The sequence below is a fragment of the Plenodomus lingam genome (genome assembly GCF_022343315.1).
Source record: "Plenodomus lingam strain CAN1 chromosome Unknown contig_13, whole genome shotgun sequence".
NCBI classification, from domain to species: Eukaryota; Fungi; Ascomycota; class Dothideomycetes; order Pleosporales; family Leptosphaeriaceae; genus Plenodomus; species Plenodomus lingam.
Genome location: NW_027093931.1, coordinates 249,401 through 275,857, shown reverse-complemented (window position 1 = coordinate 275,857; position 26,457 = coordinate 249,401). Strand labels below are relative to the sequence as shown.

General features: G+C 41.8%; 8 protein-coding genes across 8 annotated transcripts; 3 read left to right on the top strand and 5 right to left on the bottom strand.

Annotated features, from left to right (window-relative positions):
* Positions 1 to 11,504: 11,504 nt before the first annotated feature.
* On the bottom strand, positions 11,505 to 13,199 carry IAQ61_001681 (uncharacterized protein; the record flags this gene model as incomplete). The annotated part of the gene is made up of 2 exons (XM_003833500.2): positions 11,505 to 11,597; positions 11,665 to 13,199. The coding sequence occupies 2 exons, from the start codon at positions 13,197 to 13,199 to the stop codon at positions 11,561 to 11,563; spliced, it is 1,572 nt and encodes a 523-aa protein (XP_003833548.2). The 3' UTR covers positions 11,505 to 11,560.
* An 847-nt stretch (positions 13,200 to 14,046) lies between these two features.
* On the bottom strand, positions 14,047 to 15,007 carry IAQ61_001680 (uncharacterized protein; the record flags this gene model as incomplete). Its single annotated transcript, XM_066095218.1, has 3 exons — positions 14,763 to 15,007; positions 14,128 to 14,733; positions 14,047 to 14,079 (listed from the first exon to the last, which is right to left on the bottom strand). Exons 1-3 carry the CDS (start codon positions 14,997 to 14,999, stop codon positions 14,047 to 14,049), a joined length of 876 nt encoding a protein of 291 aa, XP_065954702.1. The 5' UTR covers positions 15,000 to 15,007.
* Positions 15,008 to 16,386: 1,379 nt separating this feature from the next.
* IAQ61_001679 (uncharacterized protein) lies at positions 16,387 to 18,862 on the top strand. Its single transcript, XM_003833497.2, has 4 exons — positions 16,387 to 16,767; positions 16,816 to 16,844; positions 16,912 to 17,368; positions 17,419 to 18,862. The coding sequence occupies exons 1-4, from the start codon at positions 16,420 to 16,422 to the stop codon at positions 17,974 to 17,976; spliced, it is 1,392 nt and encodes a 463-aa protein (XP_003833545.1). The 5' UTR covers positions 16,387 to 16,419; the 3' UTR covers positions 17,977 to 18,862.
* PCB4 (putative proteasome subunit beta type-4) lies at positions 18,863 to 19,666 on the bottom strand (the record flags this gene model as incomplete). Its single annotated transcript, XM_003833496.2, has 2 exons — positions 18,863 to 19,323; positions 19,398 to 19,666. 2 exons carry the CDS (start codon positions 19,664 to 19,666, stop codon positions 19,122 to 19,124), a joined length of 471 nt encoding a protein of 156 aa, XP_003833544.2. The 3' UTR covers positions 18,863 to 19,121.
* A 394-nt stretch (positions 19,667 to 20,060) lies between these two features.
* IAQ61_001677 (uncharacterized protein) lies at positions 20,061 to 20,291 on the bottom strand (the record flags this gene model as incomplete). Its single annotated transcript, XM_003833495.2, has 1 exon — positions 20,061 to 20,291. One exon carries the CDS (start codon positions 20,289 to 20,291, stop codon positions 20,061 to 20,063), a length of 231 nt encoding a protein of 76 aa, XP_003833543.2.
* An 899-nt stretch (positions 20,292 to 21,190) lies between these two features.
* IAQ61_001676 (uncharacterized protein) lies at positions 21,191 to 22,614 on the top strand (the record flags this gene model as incomplete). Its single annotated transcript, XM_003833494.1, has 3 exons — positions 21,191 to 21,235; positions 21,286 to 21,761; positions 21,819 to 22,614. 3 exons carry the CDS (start codon positions 21,191 to 21,193, stop codon positions 22,612 to 22,614), a joined length of 1,317 nt encoding a protein of 438 aa, XP_003833542.1.
* A 1,200-nt stretch (positions 22,615 to 23,814) lies between these two features.
* On the top strand, positions 23,815 to 24,902 carry IAQ61_001675 (uncharacterized protein; the record flags this gene model as incomplete). Its single annotated transcript, XM_066095217.1, has 2 exons — positions 23,815 to 23,817; positions 23,871 to 24,902. 2 exons carry the CDS (start codon positions 23,815 to 23,817, stop codon positions 24,900 to 24,902), a joined length of 1,035 nt encoding a protein of 344 aa, XP_065954701.1.
* A 757-nt stretch (positions 24,903 to 25,659) lies between these two features.
* Positions 25,660 to 26,406, bottom strand: IAQ61_001674 (uncharacterized protein; the record flags this gene model as incomplete). Its single annotated transcript, XM_003833492.1, has 1 exon — positions 25,660 to 26,406. One exon carries the CDS (start codon positions 26,404 to 26,406, stop codon positions 25,660 to 25,662), a length of 747 nt encoding a protein of 248 aa, XP_003833540.1.
* Between the last annotated feature and the right edge of the window lie 51 nt (positions 26,407 to 26,457).

Below are 26,457 nucleotides of genomic sequence, written 5' to 3'. Positions count from 1 at the left end.
AAGGTAAGAATTGCCTGCTTATTATTCTATACTAAGTTAGGCCTAATAAAGGCCTAACTTACTAATATATATAGAGAACAGCTTGCCTATATTTAGGATAGATATATTCTTCTTGTCCTTTTATATAAGACCTATAGGTATAGGAATCTTATCCTTTTCTATATAGACGCGCACTCCTATATACCTTTAAGTTGTATAGGATACCTTTTAGATACCCTACCTACCTAAGTTATTACAAGACCTACCTATATATTTATTCTATATAAGGGTCCTTTAAGTAATACTGCGCGCGCTATATAGCACAGAGATTATATAGCACTTTAAGATTAGGAGGTACAGGAAATTAAGGCTATAAATATATTAGACTATATAGTATAATCCTAGCTTAAGAAGAAGATTAAAAAATTATAGTAATATATGCGCCTTAGTAAAAAGGATAAGTAGTAGTATTAAGTAGAACGCTAGGAGCAACTAAATTAGAAGAGATATAATAAGAAGAAAAGCTATAAGTTACTATAGTAGATTATTATATACCTATACTAATAATTAGTAGGCAAGTAGCTATAGACTACCTTAGATATTATCTATAAAAAGTAGGCTAATATTAATTATTAAACTACGCTTAGAAGCTACTAGAAATCTATTAAGGACGTGTAATATACTAAGGGAAAGTCTAGCAAAGAATTAACTATAAGCTATACAATTACTTACTTATAGGGCTCTAGTAGAATTCTTTATAAAATAATGCGCAAAATCTATTAAGATAGATTAGTTAACCTTATAAATAATACTTTTAAGAATAAGTAGGCAAGAGATAGTTAGTAAGAGTTTATTAGTAGTCTTATAAAGGATAAGCTATAGATAGTAATAGCTAAAGAGTAGTAGTAAGTTTAGCCCTTTATTATATAAATATACTAATAGTACTAGGTAATAGGAACTTACACTAATCTAGGGTATTAATAAGGATACTACTATTAATTATAGCAACTAATATATAGTTAGGGGTAATAGTATATATAAGGAGGAAGCTAAGGAGGATTTTAAGATAGATAAGGGTAGTAGTAATAAGTACAATCTAGGTCTAGGGGACAACAATAATAATGCTAAGACTAATTTTAATAGATTTTCTAACTAGGATATACTAAGCTAGCCTATACTTTAATATAGTTTAACTAGCAGAATTTAGGGGGTCTATTATTATAATTAATACTATACAGACTTTATAATATTAATTACAGCTAATAATCACGCGCGTAGTCTTATACAACTAAAATTACTCTATTTCTCCTTCTAAATATAAAAACCTACTTAGTATCCTATTTACTTATTATATAAACTTAATTACTAGAGATAGAGAGCGCTTATCCCTACACACTATTCTATTACTAATATTATATTTACTCTACTACCTTCTATTACTACCTAATACTATCTATAGCTTCTTTACAAGATCTCCTATATCTTCTAGATACCCTCTATAATCTTAAGGCTATAGTAACCTATATTTTAAAAGGTAGACTACGTAGGACCCTAACCCTACTTAAATATCTACTCCTAAATCCTAATCTAAGTAAGAGTAAAAAGGAGCTACTTTAAATCTAGAATATATAGTAGGAAAATACTAAGTAGGCTATAGATTCTACCTCTATTTACCTATAATAGGGCAGCCCTGCCTATATAGGCTAGATATAGAGTGATTTTAGGGAGGCTATATACCTATAGGTTTACCTTATAGCACCTACTAGTAAAAGGAATTAGTATAAAGCACCTTCTTAACTATCTAAAGTTATAAAACTACCTGCAGGTTATAACTCCTATTTATAGAAAAACACCTAGTCCTTATATTACTCCCTATAAGAGTAACAAGATAATCCTACTATACACCTAGGCTACCTTTAAATCTAAACTAGTATAGGTAGTAGTAGATAGTAATTAGTCTTTCTAGATAATTAAGCAACCTGCGTTCTAATAATGTATTTAATTCCTTAGGCCTAACTCTATACTAATTACCTATTATAAATTTTAGAAGCTATTCTAGGAGTAATATACTATTATTAAAACTTCCTTTCTTACTAACTTAGGTAAGAAGTTAAAGATCTCCCTTACCTTAGACGCCTAGTCTAGAAGCAACTATCTTAGCTTCCTAGCTATAAAAGGCTACTATATTACTAATTAATAGTAGCTCTACAAGAAGCTTCTAGATTTTATACCCCTTTATAGACAGTATACTAGTAAATTAATAGTAATAGAAGTATATTACCTTCTTAGAGAGACAGGCTGTAAATAAAAGCTATTAGCTATTACTTCTAACAACGCTAGTAACAATAGCACACTAGCTTAGTCGCTTAAGGCTAAGCTTAGGGAGGATAGGATCTAGTAGAGCCTAAGTAAAAGTATAGTGCCATGCCTTGCCTATATTATTAACCTAGTAGTCTAGGATGTTATTACACACCTCTAGATAGCAGCCCCTTATAATTTAGCCCTAGATAAGTCTATACCTAAGTAGTAGATATAAGGGATTAAGTCTAATATATTAGTTCTAAACTTACTTAAGAAGTTATATATTTATTATATTTTTTTAGTATATACTAAGCTACTATTAGATTAGAATAATATATATTACAATTAATTAATTACTATAATAATTTAAGTATTATATTACTACCTAATAGAACCTACTACTATAAGAATATCTATTAGTTATATAAGATATACTAACTTAATAGAACTCTATATATAATATATACTCTTACGCTCTTTACCTTAAAGACTATATTAATAATTAGCTTTAGTAAGAAATTGTAACAAACTCTACTAGCGCTTCTAGAGAGGATAATAACTCTATTAGCGCCTGTGATCTTAAGCAACTTTAACTATCCTCTAGAGAATAGCACTACCTTAAGCTTGTTACTACTATACTAGAAAAATTTAAGGACGTAACTACCTACCTTAGCTAAAACTAGAAACCTTAAGTTTAATACTTATAGTTAATATATAACTAGCTTTTTAACTTCTTAGATAAGATAAATAATAACTTAGGAGAGGATTTAGGTAACTAAGAAAATATTAAATAGCTGAAGGTAGTAAAAGCTGCTACTAAAAAGGGTAGGGAATAACTCTTAAAATACTATAGGAGGATAGATAAGGAGCATAGCTACCTATTTAACTATACTACTATCCTAGATCTATTATAAAAGATTATAGTATATAAGGTATATTAATTATATATATTTATAATAGTATACGCTAAATATTAGGCTAGGATAATACTTAGGATCCTTATAATAAATATATCTACTACTAATAATTCCTTAAATACCTAGATTAATATAATAACACCTAACGCCCTAGCTCTCCCTAACCTTTAATAGCTTCTACTAGATAATTATAGGGTAAGGAGTAGTTTAGAAAGCTACTACTACTATACTACTCCTAGTTAAGCAGCTCCCTAAGTCTCCCTAATAAGTGTAAAGGAGGCTTAACACGCTAAGAGGGTAGAATATACCTTAGCACTCCTTACGTTATAAAAGGAGATAGTTTTAATATCCTAGACTAGTAGAAATTAAATAACCCTACCTATCCCTAACTTAAATAGGTAGCACGTGATATTCTACGTATCTAGACTATAGGGGTTAGTGTTAAAAGAGTATTTAACACTAGTAAGGACCTTATTAGGGACTAGAGGCACTACCTTTCTATATAGATAATTTAGTAGCTTATAGTTCTTAAATATACTATTTCTAGTAAGGAATAGGATTCTCCTATAATAGGTAGTAAGTTTATATTAGATAATATTATAGAGGATCTTTTTAAGCTTCTAGCTAGCTTTAGGTAAGTAAACACAGGGATAGCTAAAGGATAGGAGGTTCTAATTTCTAGTAGTTTAGAAGATTCTAAGGTAACTAAGGATAATACACCTATATTAGTAAAGGAGTGCACTAAACCTCTACTGCGTAAATATTAAGAGCTGTAATATTATAATAATTAATAGCTATAATAAAAAGATATAATACTATTTTAAAGCTCTATATATAGTATATTTTATATATAACTATAAGAATAGCTATAACCTATATACTACTTATATAACCTTAACTAATATCTACTTATATAAGACCTAACCTAACTACTAGGTCTATATAACCTAACCCTAACCTAAGCCTATAGCCTATGTAACCTAAACCTAACCTAAGCCTATAGCCTATGTAACCTAAACCTAACCTAAGCACTAGGTCTATGCAACCTAAAGCTAACCTAGTACTATAGCTAGTGTGCACTAACCTAGATTTACTAGCCTAAGGCAAATATTTCTACACTATTAGTATAAAAGGTATCCTATATAACTTAAAGGTATATAGGAGTGCGCGTCTATATAGAAAAGGATAAAATTCCTACACCTATAGGTCTTGTACAAAAGGATAAGAAGAACATGCCTATCCTAATATAGGCAAGCTAATCTCTATATATATTAATAAGTTAGGCCTTTATTAGGGCTAACTTAGTATAGAATAATAGGCAAGCAATTCTACCTTATTATTATAACGCCTAAGGTATAGCTACTATATTTGTGTAGTAGGTGTACTAATTTAGACATACTCTAGATACTATTATTTCTAATTAAGGCCCCTAGTTTATATCTAGTTTTTAGTCTAAGTTCTATTAGATTATATATAGTAAAGTTAAGTTTCTACTACCTACTATAAATAAACTAATAGATAAACTAAAATTATAAACAAGTATATTAATTAGAGACTAAGGTCTTTTATATCCTATTACTAAGATTATAATAATAAGGCAGAATTACCTACCTATTATTCTATGCCAAGTTAGGCCTAATAAAGGCCTAACTTACTAATGTATATAGAGAACAGCTCGCCTATAATTAGGATAGGCATGTTCTTCTTGTCCTTTTATACAAGACCTATAGGTGTAGGAATCTTATCCTTTTCTATATAGACGCGCACTCCTATATGCCTTTAAGTTATATAGGATACCTTTTAGATACCCTACTTACCTAAGTTATTATATAGATAGTGTTAGTCTAGGGATACTACTTAGGACTAGTAAGAGAGTACTTAGAGCTATATTACCTATTTAACTCCCTAAGTCTTTAGTTCTAAAAAGCTAAGGAGATAATTACTCTCCTTTATACCTACTTAATTATAGATAATAAGATAGCTAAGAGTTAGACTATCTTTAACTACCTATATATAAATACTATAGAGATATTCCCTACTTTTAAATTATAATTCTAGAGTCTTGCTATTAGAGGAGAAGTACCCTAATTAAAGTAGTATTACTACCTCTAGATAAAGATTACACCTTCCCTAAGGATACTAAACCTTGCTTTCTAACAAAGTTAGCATAATAATTTTAAGGGTATAGTAGATTATTTTACTACTTTTAATATAGAATACTACCTATACCTTACCTTATCTACTCCTATATAGACTACTCTATTATCTAGAAAAGGACTAACCCCCTCCTAATACTTAGGAAACTAGTGCTATCTAGACGCTAATTAGAAAGCCTAGAATAAACCTTTAATAGCTAAACCTTATATACCCTACTTATAATAATAAGGCACTACCCCTTAAAATAATTAACCCCTATCTACTACTCTAGCTAATCCTAGCCCTACTATAGCAGGAACCCTAGGAACTTGCTATAATTATAGAAAGCCTAGGCACTTCTCTAGTAACTACCCTAAACCCCCTAGGATTTAGGCTATAGATATAGAGTAGGTTATTAAGAATTCTAAGGAAGAAGAAACTACTAAATTAACTACTTTAGATAGCTACTAGATAGGAAATAATAACGCCTAGGAGGATCCTCCTTCCTAGGCCTAACTTAATATAACCTATTAAACCTTTCCTTAACTAAATTATTTATTAGTTCCTATTTACTTGCATGTATAACCCTATGCCTTAATAGATCTAGTATTTACCTAAACGCTTTAGTAGATACTAGGGTGTAAGGTTACTTATTTCTTAATTTAAAAATTACTTATAATATTTCTTCTACTCTTAGGGTACCTATCTAAAAGCTACTATATAAGCTTACTATTAAAGGGTTCTAGGATTAGATTACCTCCCTAGTTACCTACTATATTTACCTTTATATAATAGTTAGTAGCTATAAGGTGTATAACTGCCCCTTTATAATAGTAGACTTAGGTTCTTAGGATTATATTATTAAATAACACTAGCTAAAATAGTTCTAAATCCTAGTTAATACAGATAAATCTTAACTAATCTAGCTAGAGAAATATCCTCTAACCTATAACCCTATACCTCTAATTCTAGTATAACTCTAATAGCAAGTCCTATCTACTCTAGTTACCTATAATATCTTATAAAGGGACGCCCTTTAGGATAAAGAGGAGAATTAGAACTAAAATAGTCCTAGTTTAATTAATAGGATATATAGTATACTTAAAATCCTAGCTACTTATAGGGCTGCTACTAAACCTATTACGCTACCTACCCTAGTCTAATTGCTAACTGTTACCCTACCTGCAAAATTCTAAATTACTACTATTTCTACTAATGCTTTCTATTTTAATATAAAAAAATCTTCTAATAAATTCTTTACTACTAGCCTATATAAGATTAAGTGTTAGATCTAAACCCTATCTAAATAGGATACTCTTAACTATAGCTTATTAGATTAGAAGCTCCTATCTAACTATAACTCCTATTAGGACGTCTTTAATAAGGCTAAGGCTAATAAACTTCTAATCTACTAGCCTTATAACTATAAGATAGTCCTAGAGGAACCCCTTCTAAACTACTAGAGTCCCCTCTATTATTAAAATACTAAGGAACTCTAGGCCACTAAGGAATATATATAAGAGCACCTCTAGAAAGGCTTTATTAAGACTAGTTAGAGCCTATTTACCTCTCCTATCCTATATATTAAGAAGCTAAATAGAGGCCTTAGGATCTATATAGATTACTGTAAGCTTAATAGCTTAACGCGAAAGGACGCGTATCTAATACCCTATATAGATAATCTCCTATCCTAGCTAACTAAAGCTAAAATCTTTACAAAGCTAGATTAGTCCTTAAGCGTCTTTGTTTAGCTAGATTACAGGCTAATATTAAGAAAAGCGAATTCTATATAACTTGAACCTGTTACCTAGGATATATCCTTACTAACAAAGGCTTAGAGGTAGATCCTAAGAGAGTTAAAGTACTCTAAAACTAGTCCGCTCCTAAGACAATAACTAGAGTAAAGTCCTTCCTAGGATTTACTAGATTCTACTAGCAATTTGTAGAAAACCTCTCTTAGACAGCTAAGCCCTTAACTACTCTCTAGAGCCCTGCTACCCTATTTATATAGACTTTAGAATGTTAACAAGCCTTTAACTAGCTTAGGAATGCCCTGCTAGTAATCCTAAGCTTAGCTTACTTCTATCCTAAGTATCCTCTAAAACTAGAGATAGACGCCTCTAATAGAGTTATTATAGCTATCCTCTTATAGGAGTATCCTAATAGGAAATAGTACCCTATATCCTTCTTTAGTTAGACCCTTACTAGTTCTAAACTTAACTAGGAAATCTATAACAAAGAATTATTTGTAATAATCTACGCCTTTAAGAAATAGCGTGCTAACCTAATAAGTACTTAGCACCTTATTATAGTATATATAGACTACTAAGCACTAGAGTACTATATATTTACTAAAGTCCTTAGTGCTAGGTAAGCTAGATAGCTAGAGGTTATAAGTCCCTTTAACTTCTAAATTAAGTATAGTCCTAGATCTTATAACGCCTAAGCTAATATCCTAAGTAGAAGGGAATAGGATATAATTAACCTTAAGACTACGTAAAGGGATAATTACTTATAAGTAATAATTACCCTAGATAGGTTATACCCCTAAATTAACTCTAACTTAGCGCAAGACTACCTAGCTAAGTGTTCCTTACTAATCCTTACTTTAATTATAGTAGTTTAGAACCCTATAACTCTTAGATCCCTAGAACTTATTAAAACTCTTCTTTAAGAAAATAGGTCCTTATTCCTAATAGAAAGATTAGAGTTGCCTAAGCACTATTAGATAGAAAATAAACTCCTTATCTACTAGGATTAACTTTGCGTGCCTGCTATATTAGTCCTATACACTAGACTAATTTATAAAACTTATAATTAAGTATCTACTACCTACCTATTAGCTACTAAAACCTATTAGATTCTAGCCTAATAATACTACTAGAAAGGTATAGAGATAACTTCTAAATACTATATTTAGAACTGTATCCTATATAGGAGAGGACACCTAAGATAGCACTAACTCCCTAGTATACTCTACCCCCTTCCTATCCCTAGTCTACTAATATAGCACCTATGTATTAATTTTAAGGATTTTCCCTAGGATTAACTTAGTTATAATTAGATTATAGTTATTATTAATTACCTATTAAAGTAAGCTATTACTATCCCTTACTATAAAACTATAGACGCCTAAGGTATAGCTACCTTATTTATATAGTAGGTATATAAATTTAGATATACTCTAGATACTATTATTTCTAATTAAGGCCCTTAGTTTATATCTAGTTTCTAGTCTAAATTATATTAGATTATAGGCACTAAAGTTAAGATCTCTACTACCTACTATAAATAAACTAATAGACAAACTAAGATTATAAATAAGTATATTAATTAGAGACTAAGGCCTTTTATATCCTATTACTAGGATAACTAGAGCAAGTTATTACCTATAATAGACTATACCTAAAGTACACTTCCTTATTTATCTATTAGTATAGCTCTATATTAGCTCCTCTTTAGCTCCTTACTAAAGTAAAGCTAGTATTAGAAACTAGAAAAGGCCCTATCTACTATACTAGAGAAACTAAACTATAAGGATGCCTTATCCCTAGCTACTTAGATGCATAATATATAGAAGATCGCTAAAGAAAATATAGAAAGAGCTTAGGACTAAATACGCTCTACTACTAATTGCTATTACTATCTAGTTAACTAGAGGGTTAGTAACTATATTTATTTATCTACTACTAATCTTGCTATTTTATAACCTAGCTAAAAACTATCTAAATAATAGGAAGGTCCCTTTAAGGTATTAGAATAAGTAGGAAATGCGTATCGCCTCTAATTACTACCTAGTTCTAAGATCTATAATATTTTTTCGCCTAATATACTATATAAAGATCCCTAAGACCTATTACCTAGATAAGAGGCTCTAAAACCCCCTAGTACCCTTATATAAGGTACAGAGGAATAGGAGGTAGAAGAGATCCTAGCTAGTAAATTATATTAATCTAAGCTAAAATATAAGGTTAAGTAGGTTAGATATAATCCTAATCCTATTTAGTATCCTGCCTCTAACTTTACAGGAGCTCCCTATAAATTATAGGTATTCTACTAATAGTATCTAAATTAGCTAGGTCCCCTATAGAGCTTACCTAAATAGATTTAGGTATAAGAAAAAGGTACAGAGGATCTAATATTACTTTATAATAATTATATATAGTATATAACCTAATTTATATTATATTTAGGTATAGATTAATTTATTAACCTACTTTGTACTAATACTATCTTACTATTATAGATTATCTTATTAGATTTACACGCATTTTAGAACTTTCAAGGTTTCTAGGATACTACCCCTAGAAAACCTCCTTTTATTTAGTATCTATAGCTCTATTAGAACCTAGATTTGAATGTAATTTAGAAGTAACCCTACCTAGACTAGAAGCTTTATTTACCTTTTTAGTACTTAGCTTAGCTAGTTTTAGAGTAATAGTATAAGATAGAGTAGATTTAGCTATCTTTCTTAGAGTCTTAGATAACCTAGTAATAGCTAATAATATTACTTCCTAAGTTACTACTATTTCCTTCTAAAGCTAGACTAGCACTTATATAATACTCTTAACTACTAAAACTATCTTATTAATACTATTATAAAGCCTATATAATTTAGATATAATAGAGTAGTAAGAAGCTAGAAGGATATTAGTAGCTTCTACTCCTATAGTCTAAGAATTAGTAACTATAATATATTTAGCTAGGGTTTAAGTAGCCTATCTTATAGTAGCCTTAAACTTCTTAATATCTATCTAATAAGTAGTAAGCGTCTCCTCCTTTTTGTAGCCTTTAGGTAGGTTTACTACTAGACTATAGTATTTATCTAAGCTATTTTAGAGGTATAAACATTTAAGGCTAGTAAATAAAGGAATCTATTATAATTAGCTAAAGAACCCTATTAGACTTAGATATAAATAGGATTATAGAACTTATTCTAGGAAATATAGTACTAGTACTTCTTAGAATTCTTAGACTTAAAGTTAAAAATATTAAACTTCCCCTAAGTAATAGCCCTAATAGCTTTTATATATAAATAGTAATAAGTAATAGGTAGAACTCCTAGTAGTACTAGGACTTATATAGTATATAGCTCTAATTTAGATTAGTAATATACTTAATTGTATAGATTTAAAACTTACTAGACTTTTAATAGTATAGATTAAAAGTTTAAAAAATTAGGGATATAAGAATTAGAAATTTAGTAGGTAGAGGGCTAGATATAGGCAGGCTATAGATAAGGGTCTATACCCTATAAATAAAAAGTAAAGTTAAAGGTAGAAGTAAAGGTAGAATTATTTTATAGGAGCACTACTTTAAAGAGGGATCTAAACCTAATTATAAAAGGATAGGGACTATCCTTTTCTATAGCAGGGGGTAGTGTAATAATAGGATAGAATTATTTACTTATTATTCTATACTAAGTTAGCCCTAATAATAGCCTAACTTACTAATATATATAGAGAGCACCTTACCTATATTAGGATAGGCATGTTCTTCTTGTCCTTTTATATAAGACCTATAGGTGTAGGAATCTTATCCTTTTCTATATAGACGCACACTCCTATATGCCCTTAAGTTATATAGGATACCTTTTAGATACCTATAATAATATAGGTATGTAGGGCATCTAAAAGGTATCCTATATAACTTAAGGGCATATAGGAGTGTGCGTCTATATAGAAAAGGATAAGATTCCTACACCTATAGGTCTTATATAAAAGGATAAGAAGAATATACCTATTCTAATATAGGCAAGCTACTCTCTATATATATCTATAAGTTAGGCTGTTATTACTGTTAACTTGGCATGTAACAATAGGCGAACAATTTTGCCCTATTGTTACAATTATATCCTAGTAAGGGCTAATTAGGATAGAATTAACTTAGCACAAGCTTGGCTAAGGGAGGTCTAGTATAGGTTATCCCACTGTCTTGTAAGTGCCTAGTGCCTAAGGACAGGCCCTTTAAAGAAGGGGGATAATTGTTAGCCCATGTGCGCGCATAGTAGGACTATAGGGTATAGTGTGCCCTGCGCCTATATATACTATTCTATTTGTGGATAATCTATATTTATAGATTATACGCACCTTTTTAGTTATTTAGCGTAGTGGGAATAGACACCGTGTCCTAATATATAGAAGTACTTGTCTATCTAGAGGTTAAACAAATTAATTCCTATGGCTATCTGTAGTTCTTAGATTAAAGAATAATATAAGCTTATTGTTCTAATCTAAGAACATCTTTGTTGTACTAAGATTAATCCTAGCATGTGTATTAGTATAGAACACGTTTTAACTAAACCAACAACAAAAGAATAGTAAAGACATACCGACTCCACTTCCGCCCCCTCACCAGCGACTCTAAAAACCTCACGGGCCAGTAAACGTGATACAGCGCAAAGAATGGCCAAGGGTCTTCCAGCTTAAACGTGCCGTCTTTCCAATAGATCCAATGGCGCCACAAAGCCATCAGCCCCGTAATGACATCTTCGCAAGATCCCTGGTGAAACAACGTATCCAAGATGGGCAGGATGCCTAAGGTGACGATATCGTGGCCAAGCCAGTAGTAGCTGTGTGTTGGCGTTCTCGGGAAGATGATGGGTGGCGATGACTTTTGCGGCAATGAAGATGAGGCGTCATTGAAGAGGGAAAGATAGGCATCTGCCATTTCGGCAGTCTGCTCGAATAAAACAACTGCGGTGTGCGCACGCGGATTACACTCAATAGGGTACAGTTTCACATCTTGATCGTTTTGGACGAGAAAGTCGAAACTGACATGTCCTGTGAATTTCTCTCCGCCGTCTGCACATACGCGCTGGGTGAAGTGGAGCATCGCTTTACTGAGTTCTGAGTGCGTGGGGAGCGGCTCGTAATGCATGAGTAGTTCTAGGGACGGGCAGCTGGTGAAGGCAGCGACTTTACCTCTGATGACGAGCGCGTGCGTGCAGTATTCCTTGCCCTGGATGAACTGCTGCATTTGGAAGGGGTTTGCCTCGGAGATGCCGAGAGATCGAATGTACTTTGTTGTTGCTTCGGTGCTTGGAAATGGGAGAAGTTTCATCATGTTGTTTCTCGCCTTGTCATCTACACCAATGGGTTTCATGATGAACTGCTTTCTCAGCGCTGAACTGCTCTTCCTTGCGGATGATGTTGAATTGGGTTTGGTAGGTGTTCGATGCAGTTCGCGCATCAGTACGTCGAGGGCTTCCTGTGGGTTGGTACAGCGGTGGGACTCTGGGACCGGGAGCCGTAGCGAGTCAATGTACTCGATGAACTTGTCCTTTTCGTGGAGCTTCTCCACAACATCTTCGCGGAACTGAATGGCTTCGAATCGTCGTCCCTCACTCTTTGCTTGTTTCTCGGCGAGCCGTACAACCTGTCCGTCCTCCACGGCTGCTACAACACTCGAGCATGAGATCCATAAATTGACCTTTTCGCTATGAATCACGTCGAGTATAGAGTCGATATATGGTTCGACGTCATCGCCACTTGGGCTATCCAGACGATGGTACTTCACAATAGCGTTGGAGAAGCGTCCTGGTGACAAGGCCGAGACATCAGCGCCAATGATGCGGTGAGGTGTATGTTGAGAGAGATTTCGTGCAATTGCCAGACCCTTTGTCATGGATACCCCAGTCACGAGGATAGTCTTTCTTTGCTGGACAGCTGCGCCATGCTGCTTATCTTCCTTTGAGAAGGTGATGTTACGCTGGCCGTGAAGCTTGGTGGCGGCAACGCTGATCAGGCAGACCGCAGCCGAAAGGGGAGCGCAGAATACACTCAAGGCTAGTAACAAGACGTTCTTCCAGAAGTGTTGATAGTAGAACGGCACCTTACTCCCTACTTCCTTCATCCCTTCTATCATCCGAGTATCGTTGTTGCTGATATTTGTTGTTGAGAGAGGCGAAACGTGACTTCGGGAGTCGGGACTATCTGTCTCGCACCACTCGAGCGGCTTCTTCACGCTTTCCTATCACTTAGCTCATCAATGAGAAAAAGGTAAAGTATTCTATAAAGCACGCAACGGGGCAAGAAGCCAGTATCGACTGGGACGGCTGGGTAGTCGCGCGGACAATGCATCCCAGATCGCCCCGCTTGACTAGGCGAACGGTTGCGTTTCCCCATCGCTAGCTGCTCAGGCATCGGAATGCAGGTTTTCGTCTCAACGTCATCGTTGCTCCAATCCAGGTGCGCCAGCATTTCTTGCATGCGTATCCTTGGTAACGGAGTGGACGCTACTACATAAAAAGGGTCTGTTGGGACGGATTCTTGGCTATGATCAGTGGGTGGGTGTGGAGGAGCAATGCGGTGGCGAGCTGCATGTGGACGTGGTGCTTTAGGCGGGTTGCCATGTCAAGTGGCTTCACCTGTTTGTTTGACAGGACCCACGGAAAAACCGTTGTTTGCATTGAGGTACGATAAATGGAGTCTTCAAAGTTGCACGAAAAATGTCGATGCACGACTATAGTCTGTGGATGTAGTGGAGAGTCTGCTTATAGCAGCTCTCTTCTTTTGGGATGATCTTAAATCTAGACACGCTCTGATCACGTACTGACACCACGTTTTTTTGTCATGTGCGTCTGTAGGAGTAGCCCCGAAATCCACTTCCACGTGTACGAAAGAGTGTTTCAAGGCGTATCCGCCGTGTATGTTCCACTCTTTCTAGAATCTATCCGACACCTCGTGTGAGTACAATGCCAGCTCGACTCCTTCTATCCGATGCATCGTGTAATCTCAATACCATCCTATAAATGTTTAGCAGAAGATTTAAAACGCTCTGTCAAAAAACGTACAGGTTCACCAGTCGGCTCGTAGCTATTGACGAGCTTGCTGTCATACCTGAGATTCGGGTTGCCCTTGCTATCGCTGAATTTGGCTTTGCCATATCTTTGCTCGTACATCTTGACGTTTGTCTCAGCAATGCCATCAAGTTTGGTGGCGCTCCCTTGTCCAGCCTCTTTGACCTTCTCCTCAACACTAGACCGTACATATTTGAGGTAGGGTGGGTTTCCAGGCTTGATGACGTTGTCCGCTGCCAGGACGGAGCCCTTTGTGATCAAGCCGAGCTCTTCGCAGAGCTTCAGGTCAGTTGTGTACGCAGGCTTGTAGTGGTCCAGGAACATGAGATCAACATGTTTCAACTGGCCGGAAGATGTCAGCCGCGCGATTGATGTATCGCTGGAGCCTATGATGACTTTCACGACGTCTGAAAGACCGGCAAGATCAACAAGAGACATGATGACTGCCGCGAAAGCTGGATCACGCTCCAGACTAAAGTATCTCTCGCCTCCAGCTTTCCGTACTGCATTGCCAAATAGGATACACGAATACCCAACGTAACCGCCGAGTTCGACCTGATCGTGGTTGTTAGCTTGAGCGGGTCCAAGTGTTTTTGTACTCTATGACTTGCCATTGTATTTGGCCTGACTTCCGCGATCAAATCTGTCACGATCCGGCCCTTGTCCTCTCCTACATTCATGAGGTACTTCTTCGTCCGCCCAAACTCATCAATGGCAGCCAGTACTTTTTCAGGCGAGCCTCGTATATTGTCGATGTCCGCATGACCGTACACAAAATGCAGGAGGTCGATTTCTCGGCCGTCATCGAAGAACGTGCCTTCTTGTTCCTGGGCAGCGTATGCCTTGCTCTGATCGAAGCTACCCATCGTCGTTGCTGCTCAATTGATCTCTCTTTCTCAAAAACAATAAAGTTGCAGATGGCCGTGAGCTCGACGCGTCCAAGCTACTATTCCGCTAACCCCTCAACGCGTGGCCTTTAGTGCGGGGCTACGATGAATGATGACGAATTTGTTACAGGAAGGGTATGCAAGGGATGCTCTGTATGTAGTCTGATCAACGCGGCAGGGCTCGCCTACGCAAGTGGCTGAGCCGTGAATACACCATAGTTCTCAATTCTTCCTTATGAAACTCATTAGCAATCGTACATTCTGTGCGACCATTGCATGCAGGAACTCGTTAACTGAGCCGTGGGATTTCGACATATCTGCAGAGCTGGGCCCGTCGTTTCCAAGTCCCAGTGCCGTGCCGTGCAGTCTGCAGTCCGCCCAGACTGATTAGGGTGTGGACTGAACGGTGGTAGGCGTATACTTGATGACCATGTGGGGCAATCCATTGGTGCATTTGGGCTTTGTACTACGTTGATCTCCCACGCTGGATGAATGTACGTGCCTGTCGTCAATGATCCAGAGCCCTGCCGTTTTGACTAACCGCTAGTGGCAAGTGAACGACAGGATGGGATTGTGCGCATCGAAATCGGCCAGCAAATATACCACAATGATACAGGATCAGCCAAACTCTATCTACCCGAGCGGGAGCTAGGATCGTTGAGATCTTACACAACGTCACTGATGAAAATCTGTTCCTGAGGTACGTGGGGGCGGTACGGCCACAGCTGTGACCCCAAGTATACTCAGCACTATTGGAATGTAGAATTCCCCAACACTCTGGGGACAATATGTGCATGTGGAGGGGCAAATCGATCTATCCTTTCACAAGAGGGTCTCAACATGTCAAGAGTAGAGGCCAATATGACCTGGTAACTTTGATAGTCGCCCCGCCATTGTCGTGAATCTCTCCACACCGGGAAGTACTCCGGCTAATGGCTAGTGGCTAGTGGCCAACACTACGCCGTTCCTGTCCCTGGCCGAATGCGATCCCAATAGTTTCTACTTTGTCCAAGCGGGCAGGCATCCATGTTTGCATGTGTATTCGCGTTTCCCATGTGCCGGAACCGAACTTCACCGCTACGAGGGGCCTGGCCTGAAAGTCATTTCATCATGGTCGGCTGCTAAGAGTCTAGTAATGTAGCAGTAAAGTGGTTCCAAGACAAGCAACAGGGAATCCTTGGGCTGTGGCATCATGAAGAGACATCGTGCGTATACTTGACGTTTTCTTCTGGGCGTCTTCGGCTTATGGGAGCCAATTGAGCGAGACCGTGGACCTGGGACTGTACATTAGTTGTCATCGACCTGTTTTCGTCGGCCCTTTATATAACAGTGAGAGCACCCATCCTCTCCATCGGTAGACACTCAACGTTTCTCAATCACACATACCCGTTTTCCCAACATGTCAGACCTCAAAGCTACCGTTGCTGAGACCAAGAATGGCTTCCACGTCGAGGGGTACGAGAAGATCGAGTATGAGTTCACATTCCTTGACGGTGTGTTCAACACTGCCAACCCTGAGCTTGCTAAATGCTACGAGCGATGGGGCCGCTGCCTGGCTGTCATGGACTTGAACATCTTCAACGTCTATGGCGATGAAATGCAAAATTACTTTGACCACTACAGACTGCCCTTGACCATCCACAAGACCAGAATTGGCGAGAAGGCCAAGTCAATGGACACTCTTTTGAGCATTGTTGACTCGATGACCGACTTTGGTATCATCCGCAAAGAGCCTGTCCTTGTGGTCGTAAGTAGCCTCCTCAGTCCGTGTACGGCCAATGCTGATTTTTTCCAGGGCGGAGGTCTCGTGACTGATGTTGCTGGGTAAAACTTATCTTGAGGCACTCTGGCCTGAAACCCAATCTTGATCAGAATTAACCAGAGACTATAGATTCGCATGTGCTGCATACCGAAGAAACACCAACTTCATCCGCATTCCCACTACCGTCATTGGCCTGATCGATGCCAGTGTCAGTATTAAGGTCGCCGTCAACTATGGTAACTACAAGAACCGTCTGGGCGCTTACCACGCCCCCATGCACACCTTCTTGGACTTCACATTCCTGAAGACACTTCCAGAAGGCCAAGTCCGAAATGGCTTTGCCGAGTTGATCAAAATCTCCACATGCGCACACAAGCCTACATTTGATTTGTTGGACAAGTACTGCGAGCAGCTCATCACAACTCGTTTTGGTCGTGAGGGCAACAACGAAGAAGTGCTCAAGGCTGCCGACGAGATCAACCGCGCTGGTATTCACGAGATGTTGAAGCTCGAGACACCCAATCTGCACGAGATTGGTCTTGACCGTGTCATCGCTTACGGCCACACCTGGAGTCCGCTGCACGAGGTATGTCTTTGCCCCGTAGAAGCGGTCATATCGTACCTAATAGACTCTAGTTGTCACCAGAGACCCCGCTCCGTCACGGCCACGCCATCTCGATTGACATGGCATACTCCGCCACACTTGCCAACGAGCGCAAGCTGCTCAGTGATGAGGAGCACCGCCGGCTGTTGAACCTCTTCTCCAGGGCAGGTCTGTCCATGGACCACGAACTGTTCGATGAGGACATGCTTGAAAAGGCGACCAAGGCCATTCTCAAGACCCGTGACGGTCTGCTCCGGGCTGCCGTCCCCAATCCCATTGGTACCTGCATCTTCCTGAACGACGTGTCGTCCGAGGAGATGAACAAGGCACTGCGACGACACAAGGAGCTAATGAAGGAGTACCCTCGCCAGGGTGCCGGTATCGACGCCTTTGTCGATGCCAGTGACACAGGTTACACTGAAAACGGGACTGTTGAAGAGGCCATGAAAGACTCAAAGAAGGTCATGAACGGCCTATCGAACGGAAAAGTCAACGGCGCGGCCGAGGGCAAGCCCACCAACAATGGCGTCCCACAGCAGCTGCAGGATGGTTTGGCCGCTAACGGCTACGCCAATGGCCACAAGAACTAGTAGAGAGACGTAGCACGAATAAGTCCGAACAGGCAAGTGCTCGTTGCGATTGGGTGTTAGAGTGAATGGTAAAACTTCATTCATCAAAAGGCGACATAAGTCTACCAGGTCTTTTGTAGTTTGCCAATGCAGCTTGATCAATGACCAATGTCAGCTGTAGCCAATCACATATTTACGATTGACTTACTCTGCCCACTGCATTGCATGCTCTCACATTCATACCCTGACATTCATGCTCTCCCATTCCATGGCCATGTTCTAGGTCTTTGTGAGTGTGTGTTGGCCGATCTGGCTTGGCTGGCTCTTCGTGATGTGATATAAAGGCGAGAAGGGTCCAAGCTTCCGTCTTATCTTTGCAGAAACTGCAGGATATGGACTTTGATGGACTCTGCATGGGTTTGCATTCCACGGCCTGACAGACATGACGATGATAAAGTCCACACCTGCCAGGTTCAGGGAGCAGGAAGAACAGACACAAGCAAAGCACATGCACACACGAGAAGATTTTGTACGCCCAATATTTCGACACCGGTGTCCCATCGCCATCACTGAAGACGACCCAACGAGACAACAGCTTCCTACAGGAGTTGGTGGTTTTTTCTTCGGTTTCCACGCCACCGTAGTGACTGGCATCCATGAGCAATTGACATCTGCGAAATGGACGTGGCTGGATCCGTTTGTATTTTTTTGATCGAAGAGCAGAAAGGGAGGACGAGGATGCGCAGGGTTTTATGTGGCGTGCCAAGCCTGTGCTGACGTAAGCGACCTCGGGCCCGGGAGTCCACGCGGGCGGGGTGTGGCTCCAGTGGCCGTGCGCGACGACCAGCCACTTTCAAGCTGTCTGTCTCCCAGCGTTCATTCGCAAAAAGTGTGAGCACATACATGTTCATAAATGCATTGGCCAGATCAGTCGTGCATTGTGAAGTCTCCAGTGCAACCGGATCACGGCTGCTAACTATTCTCTTCGGGGTTATTCTTTTGATGGTCGTTACCTATATGCATGTCTCTCATGATCCAAGATTCGTCATCGGGGTCCTTGCTCATCGAGCGCCGTCGTCATATCCATTTGTGGACAGACAGTGTCTGTACACAGTTGTCACTCGACCTAGCCTCTAATCTGTCTCTCCCGAATCCTTTGCCCAAAATCAAGGTATCGCAACCTTGACATCGTCCTCATAGTCCACGTCCTTGATTCCATTCTTGGTTATGACCTTAACGAAGACGCCCTTGAAGTCGATGGGCAGACGTCGCTTCAGCTCCTCTGTACACATCCGTAGGATCTTGATACCCTGCTCATAGTCGATATCTGGGTGGTGGTGCTTATCAAGCAGTGAGAGGCAGTAGTACCTGGAAAATCATAGGTCAGCAGAGGTACATTACAAGCTGTTCGCTACAATAACACATAGCACGGGAAAACGCACTGTGCATATCCATGTGCCGCATATGGGAGCGCAGCCTGACTCGCCAAGTAATCAATCCAGTATAGGGTAGGCTTGTCCTTGATCGTGTCGTAGCCTCCAAGGAGTAGGTTCACAGTGTATGGCTTTCTTGAACGTAGCGCTCTCGCTAGCTCGCCTCGGACGAAGTTGGCGGTAGCGGCAGGTGAAAGCTCCATATCGTTGCGCATCGAGTACAGCTGAACGTTTGCCTGAATGTATTCAGCAAACTGGACTATGCTGTTATTAGTCATCTTCTAATTCCTGCACAATAAGCATCTGCATATTGGCCATACCAGTATCTCCTGCTTCACCCGAGAATGCCATCAGGGTATGTGTGTTGAGCACCCGGGTCTTGTCGTCAGAGGCCTTGAGGATGGTGGCGCCTCGCATGGCGGCTTTTGAGCAGGCGACGAGGGTGAAGTCCTTTCCCGTGATTCCTAGTAGAACCTCCCTGGTCAATAGTCAGTATAGGTAGTGCCATGGGGCTTCGTATAACCTACATAATGACGGTTATGTACGGTGGAAATGTATATGGAGGTGTTTCTTCTCAGCCAAGCTGTAGAATCGACGAAGAGCTAATTCACAGTATAGCGACAGCAGGTATCTAGGCTGTCCTTGAAAGACGAAGTTCTCGAGAAAAGAGGTTCAAAAGCTGTACTTGCTAGATAACTGGTGACCAGGTCCTGTTGGAGGACGCGAAGGCAGCTCACAGCGACGCGGCAATTCCAGGAGCTCGGACTCTGGGCTGCCTTGGCTTGGCGCTTCTGGCGTACAGTAGATCTCGGGATTGATAGCGACAGCTACAGCAACAGCAACAGCAACATCGAACTCGACATTGAGCCTCAGGCCTTTTGCTATGTTGAGAATGTATCGCATCCACCCTATCCTCCAGCTTTATAGACACTTCTGAACCAAGCTTCTCGTATTTCCGCTTTTACCCAGATATTGACAGTCTCTTCCCCTACCTCACCTCCAACGCACCGTGCCAGCGTTCACTTTCCGTCTTCTACCAATAAGTATGTAGCAGAAGGAAGATTGAATACGAAGCAATTGGCCAGCCCCTCTCCCACAGATACAATCTGATCCAGACTCTGCACTCATGTACGACTGTAGCAGGAAAAGGTGACTAGATTGACCTCATCGGCGAGCGGACATCCGTCTAAACCCAAACCACAACACCATGATCGGCTCTCTCATCAAAGTAGGTTATCGTCGGCCGCATTGACGCAATCAAACAGTGTCTGACATCTGCGAGTGTGAGATTTCGCCCCGATTCCCACCCCAAGAGCTTGTCCTGCCACCCTGTTGTTGCACGCTTTTACGTGAGAGAAGGCTGCAGCCAATGATGCTGTTCGCAGCTGCTGCCCCGCCATGCCCCTCCAAGTTGATCATCTCCCAACAACTTACCGGCACCCTCAAGCCTCCCCTCCTCAATAAACAAAACACACCATCACACCTTTTCTCATCAGCTCCTCGTAAGTCAGAACGTTTCCCATGTCTACTCCTCCGCGGCCGTTTTTGTACTCCGCGCACCCGCTATTGGAGGCACCCTCCCGCCGACGAGCTCAAATGAAGATGGCCTGAGAGCATTGGTCCAGTGTTGCTGCTTTTTGCGCCCTGCGCTGCTGTTTTCACCTCAGCTGCACCATAGGGCTGGTACCAGTCTATATAGAGCTGGGCTGTCCCCACCCGCTTCCAGCTTTCCGATCTCGCAATTGACTCCTCTCATCAACTTTCAGCTGATACTGATACCTTCCACGCAGCTCAGATCCACGATGACCATCACCAAGATCCACGCTCGTTCGGTCTACGACTCTCGCGTAGGTAGTCACGCCTCCAGTCGACCATGGCCTTTGCTGACAACAACCAGGGTAACCCCACCGTCGAGGTTGACATCGTCACCGAGACCGGACTCCACCGTGCCATCGTTCCTTCCGGTGCCTCGACTGGTTCCCACGAGGCTTGCGAGCTCCGTGATGGAGACAAGACCAAGTGGGGTGGCAAGGGTGTCACCAAGGCTGTTGCCAACGTCAACGACACCATCGCCCCTGCTCTGATCAAAGAGAAGATCGATGTCAAGGACCAGTCTGCCGTCGACGCCTTCCTGAACAAGCTCGACGGAACCAAGAACAAGGAGAAGCTTGGTGCCAATGCTATTCTCGGTGTCTCAATGGCCATCGCCAAGGCCGCTGCCGCTGAGAAGGGCGTGCCTCTCTACGCACACATTTCCGACCTGGCTGGCACGAAGAAGCCTTACGTCCTTCCTGTTCCCTTCCAGAACGTCCTCAACGGTGGCTCGCATGCCGGTGGCCGTCTCGCCTTCCAGGAATTCATGATTGTCCCTTGGTAAGCAGTTTTGTGTCCTGTAAAGGGCTGGTCTGGATGGAACTAATCCTTCTACAGCGAGGCCCCAACCTTCTCCGAGGCCATGCGCCAAGGAGCCGAAGTCTACCAGAAGCTCAAGAGCCTTGCCAAGAAGACCTATGGACAGTCTGCTGGAAACGTCGGCGACGAGGGAGGTGTTGCGCCCGATATTCAGACTCCCGAGGAGGCTCTTGATCTCATCACCAAGGCCATCGAGGAGGCTGGCTACACCGGCCAGATAAAGATTGCCATGGATGTTGCATCTAGCGAATTCTACAAGACCGAGGAGAAGAAGTACGACCTCGACTTCAAGAACCCCGAGAGCGACAAGAGCAAGTGGCTCACGTATGAACAACTCGCTGAGCTCTACAAGTCTCTCGCTGAGAAGTACCCCATTGTCAGCATTGAGGATCCCTTTGCTGAGGACGATTGGGAGGCATGGTCCTACTTCTTCAAGACCTCTGACTTCCAGATTGTCGGTGACGATTTGACTGTCACCAACCCTGAGTTCATCAAGAAGGCCATTGAGCTCAAGTCGTGCAACGCCCTTCTCCTCAAGGTCAACCAGATCGGTACGGTCACGGAGGCCATCCAGGCTGCCAAGGATGCTTTCGGAGCTGGATGGGGTGTCATGGTCTCCCATCGTTCCGGTGAGACCGAAGATGTCACCATCGCTGACATTGTTGTTGGTCTCCGCGCTGGGCAGATCAAGACTGGTGCGCCTGCCCGGTCTGAGCGTCTTGCCAAGCTCAACCAGATTCTCCGCATCGAGGAGGAGCTGGGTGACAACGCCATCTACGCCGGCAACAACTTCAGGACTGCCGTTAACTTGTAATCAAACACTTACGACGGAGTCAGTAATGTGGCCGCAGGCAACGTTGGTCTATGAACATGCCATGAGTAATGATGCCAAGATCAAACAAATCGTGTATACAAAAATACATCAAAGTTCAAAATAACTTCAATAAACCCTTGATCATACACTTCCTTGAAACTTTGTTGTGCTGCTGCCATATCGACCAAGGTGGGCGGATATGAAAAATCTTGATATTTGAGCTGGGCCACGAGTTGTGTGCGTCGGATATGCTTTGTGCCCCTTCCGCCCATACGGCTAATATACAGTGTTGAACTAGATGATACTCAAATTTGCGCCTGGGAAGCGTGCCTGGGCGATGGAGTGAAGCACTATTCTCACCTTCAGGAGCCTTGCGCTCATTGATATAAGGCATGATTACCAGTTTCCCCATGTGATGCGCAGCACTTGGATCCACGGTATTGTGTTACTTGCTACACAATGGTGTTGAGACGAGTGCCTTTCAAATTAGCATTCATTGTTCTGTTGTTCTGGTCTTGTCATCTGGGCAGCGGATCTGTAGTAACGTGATCTTAGTAGTCTTTGTCGTACCACTACACAATGGTCAATATTCTTCTACCACAGTCTGATTTAAGTTTTCAAAGAATCTCACTAGCAACTTAATTTTTCCTCATATTAATACTCCCACTCCATCAGTACTCACTGAAGGTTCAATTTCGTATACTAAACACCTAGATCTGCAACTCGACAGAGAGACATTTAGCAAGCCGAGTCTCAATCTGTGACAACCACGATATTGGTGCTACCTATATATATTTACCACATCTCTCAGTTCAACCATGGCTAATCGATTGGAAGTGTCAAACCCGTTCACAAGATACGAAAATCGCATGCGTCGTAATACTAGAAATAGTAAATGGGTTGACGCTAAGACTCCACGGCCTATACCACGCCAACGAGCTGGACCGAATCACGACGTTCAACAGATTAAAAAACCTGAAATTCAGGACATTCATGTACCTTTGAAAGTCGCCGTTATCAATGATTACGAACCTGGGCAAAGCCCGGATGAATGTAGTTCTCTCATGAGCAGTGTGCCTCCAGTGAAGGACTCATCTGTGGAGGCTATTTCTCCTTTGTCGAACTCTGATAATAGGAAACAAGCTCAGTTTGCATCGAGTTTGTATGCTGCGGATTATACTCACTCACAAGAAACAAGGCATGGTTCGTACGTACACATTCCCACTGACACGAAAACCCCTGACCCCAAGCCCAAGAACCCATGGCAAAAAGGTTCAGCTACTCAACTAGAAGGTAATGCCAATCAACAAATACCGGCCAAGCAAACAAGTGCCCTGCAAAAACGGGGCCAAGAGTCTGACTGGTGGCACATGGCCAAAGACATCTACAAGACCGGTCCTCAAGGCGAAGGCCAAAAGGCTTGGAAAGCATATCAGCAAGCTCGCAAGAACAAGCCGGTTCATGCTGAAAGAAGAAAGAATGAGTTTTCGCCTTCTACAACTCAGACTTCCACGAGCCAAGGATCATCACGTATCCCACTTAACGGACGCTACATCCAAAGCACCCTACCACGCTTCCCACGAAAAGAACCAGAACCTCCATTTCCATCCTACAAACATCCCTTCGGCCCCGACTCCCCCATCCACCGCATCCTCGACATCAGCAAGGCCCTCCCTCCTGTCCGGCAACTCCACCCACCACCCAAACCCCGTCGCCAAAACAGCTCATGTGTTTCAAAAAAGTCCCAGCTTGGACACACATCACACCCTTCGTCCTTGACAGCCTGTAACCCTAGTTCAAAATCTCCCACTCCTCCCACCAAAGACCCCTGGTGGTGCCCCCGTGCAGACAAGCAAACCGCAAAAGCACAGGCAGCCCTGAAAGCCAAAATATCGCGTCCAGGACCCGTTGTACTATCCGACGACGAGCGTAGCACACACACATGCACCACCGCCGTCTCAGCTGCTACTGCATCCTCACAGCTTACAAAGCACACCCACATCCAAGACTTTGCATACGCAAAGCCCGCACCACTGAAACGCTCGCGATCGGGTACCATGTCCACGATGCCCCTCCCAACCCCCCAAAGAAGACAAGACACTCCTCCAACCCATTGGCTCGAACGCTTCGCCCCGACCTCGGCCACGCTTAATAGATCCCTTTTGCACCGCCCGCATGTGCGGCGACGAAACAGCGATGAGAGTTTTGCGTGTCGCGGCTTGCAAGTACAGACACTGGCGGCGGTGGAGTTGGTGCCTGAGGTGTTGTTCGGGAGGAGTAGGAGTTGAGAGTAGTGATGATAAAGGGTTTGGGATATGGTGGGGCAGTATAGAGTGTACAGTGTGTTCAACGAGAGCCTCTTTCCAAGGGCGATCTGAAGGCTTGTTAGCAATGCGGGTGAGAAGAACTAGTTGAAGGCTGTTGGCAAGTTTTCATGATGGCTATAGTTTTCTGAGATTGCTTCATTCGTTCACTTTGCTGGTATTAGTAACTTGGGCTGTGATATGTTGCTGTAGAATAAGGGATCCAAATGATGGGATCCGGTTCTGGAAGGAGATGTGCTTACTTTTTGGCTCTCAAGATAGCTATAAAGAGAGGGGCAGACAGAAAGACAGGCAGGTAGACACTGAGCGTGTAATGTGCAAGATGAGAGTAGACAGGCCGTAGATTTTGATTTATACTACCAAACTAGAGCAGCGATTTTCGTAGCTGAGACGTGTCAGTTAGTATGCAAAAGGCTCCGAAAGAATGGGAGATGAATATCGTGCACAAGGAGAACCAACTGACGTTGATAACCATTTCTAATGTCTCAGAAAAACTGTATTTGTACACATTCTCCCATCTGCATATATAAAAAGTTATACATGTCCTATCATGACGAAGCTTCATCCCGACGTACAAGTTGGAGTGGTCCACAACACTGCTATTCTGAAGAGCAGAGTACACCTGCCGTTTATACACCTGCTATTCCCTGTCAAAACGCCATTGCAATACCAAGATTTCATCACTCGCATGCCTGCATCACTTGACGAAGAACATGGAAAATCACCTCTTCAGCTCACTTCCCTCCATTTCCCCCAAGCTCGCCTCAATCATCTTCGGATTCGCGTCCAAGACCTCCTGCACCCGCTTTTCAAACGCCCTGATCATAAAGTCGGCAACCTTGGGTGCTACATTTGCGCTCAACGCCGAATAGATGGGATTCGCAAAGGCAAACTCGACCGCGAGCGAGACCTGAGTGTTGTTGTCCTTCATGGGCTCGATGGACCATTTGCTCCTTAGATGGGTGAGCAGGTTGGACTCGTCTGCTGCTCGCGCCGGCCCGCAACTTTCTGTCTCTTGCAGATGATGCGCAATATCCCCGGCCTTTAGACTCGTCTGCGTTGCGCCGCCTACGCTTTCGACGAAGCGGCCAGGTATACAATACACGCGTGACACAAAACTCTCTTCTATGCCTCCAAAGCCGGCCGTCAGCGTCCCTTCACTCGGCCAGCGGCGTCCGAACTCTGCGTCTGGGGCTGACCATTGTGAGATCTGGCTCGAAGTGAGGTAGGGGAGGAATTTGGAGTAGCTGGGCACGTCGGCGATGATGGAGTATACGGGTGCAGAGGGGTAGGGGAGTGTGCGGCAGGCGGTGAGGATCTGAGGGGGTGCGTTGGTGGTTTGCGGTGCGAGGGCGGAAAGGGCGGCGAAGGGGTTGCTGAGAAAGGTGCGTTGTTGGGTGGGGAGAAGGAGGAGGCGGGTTGGAGAAAGGGTGGGCCGTAGGGTGCGGAGGTATGATGATGAAGCCATCATTTGTGGTAGATTGCCGATATTGTTGGTAGGTATGAAGGTGCAATTATG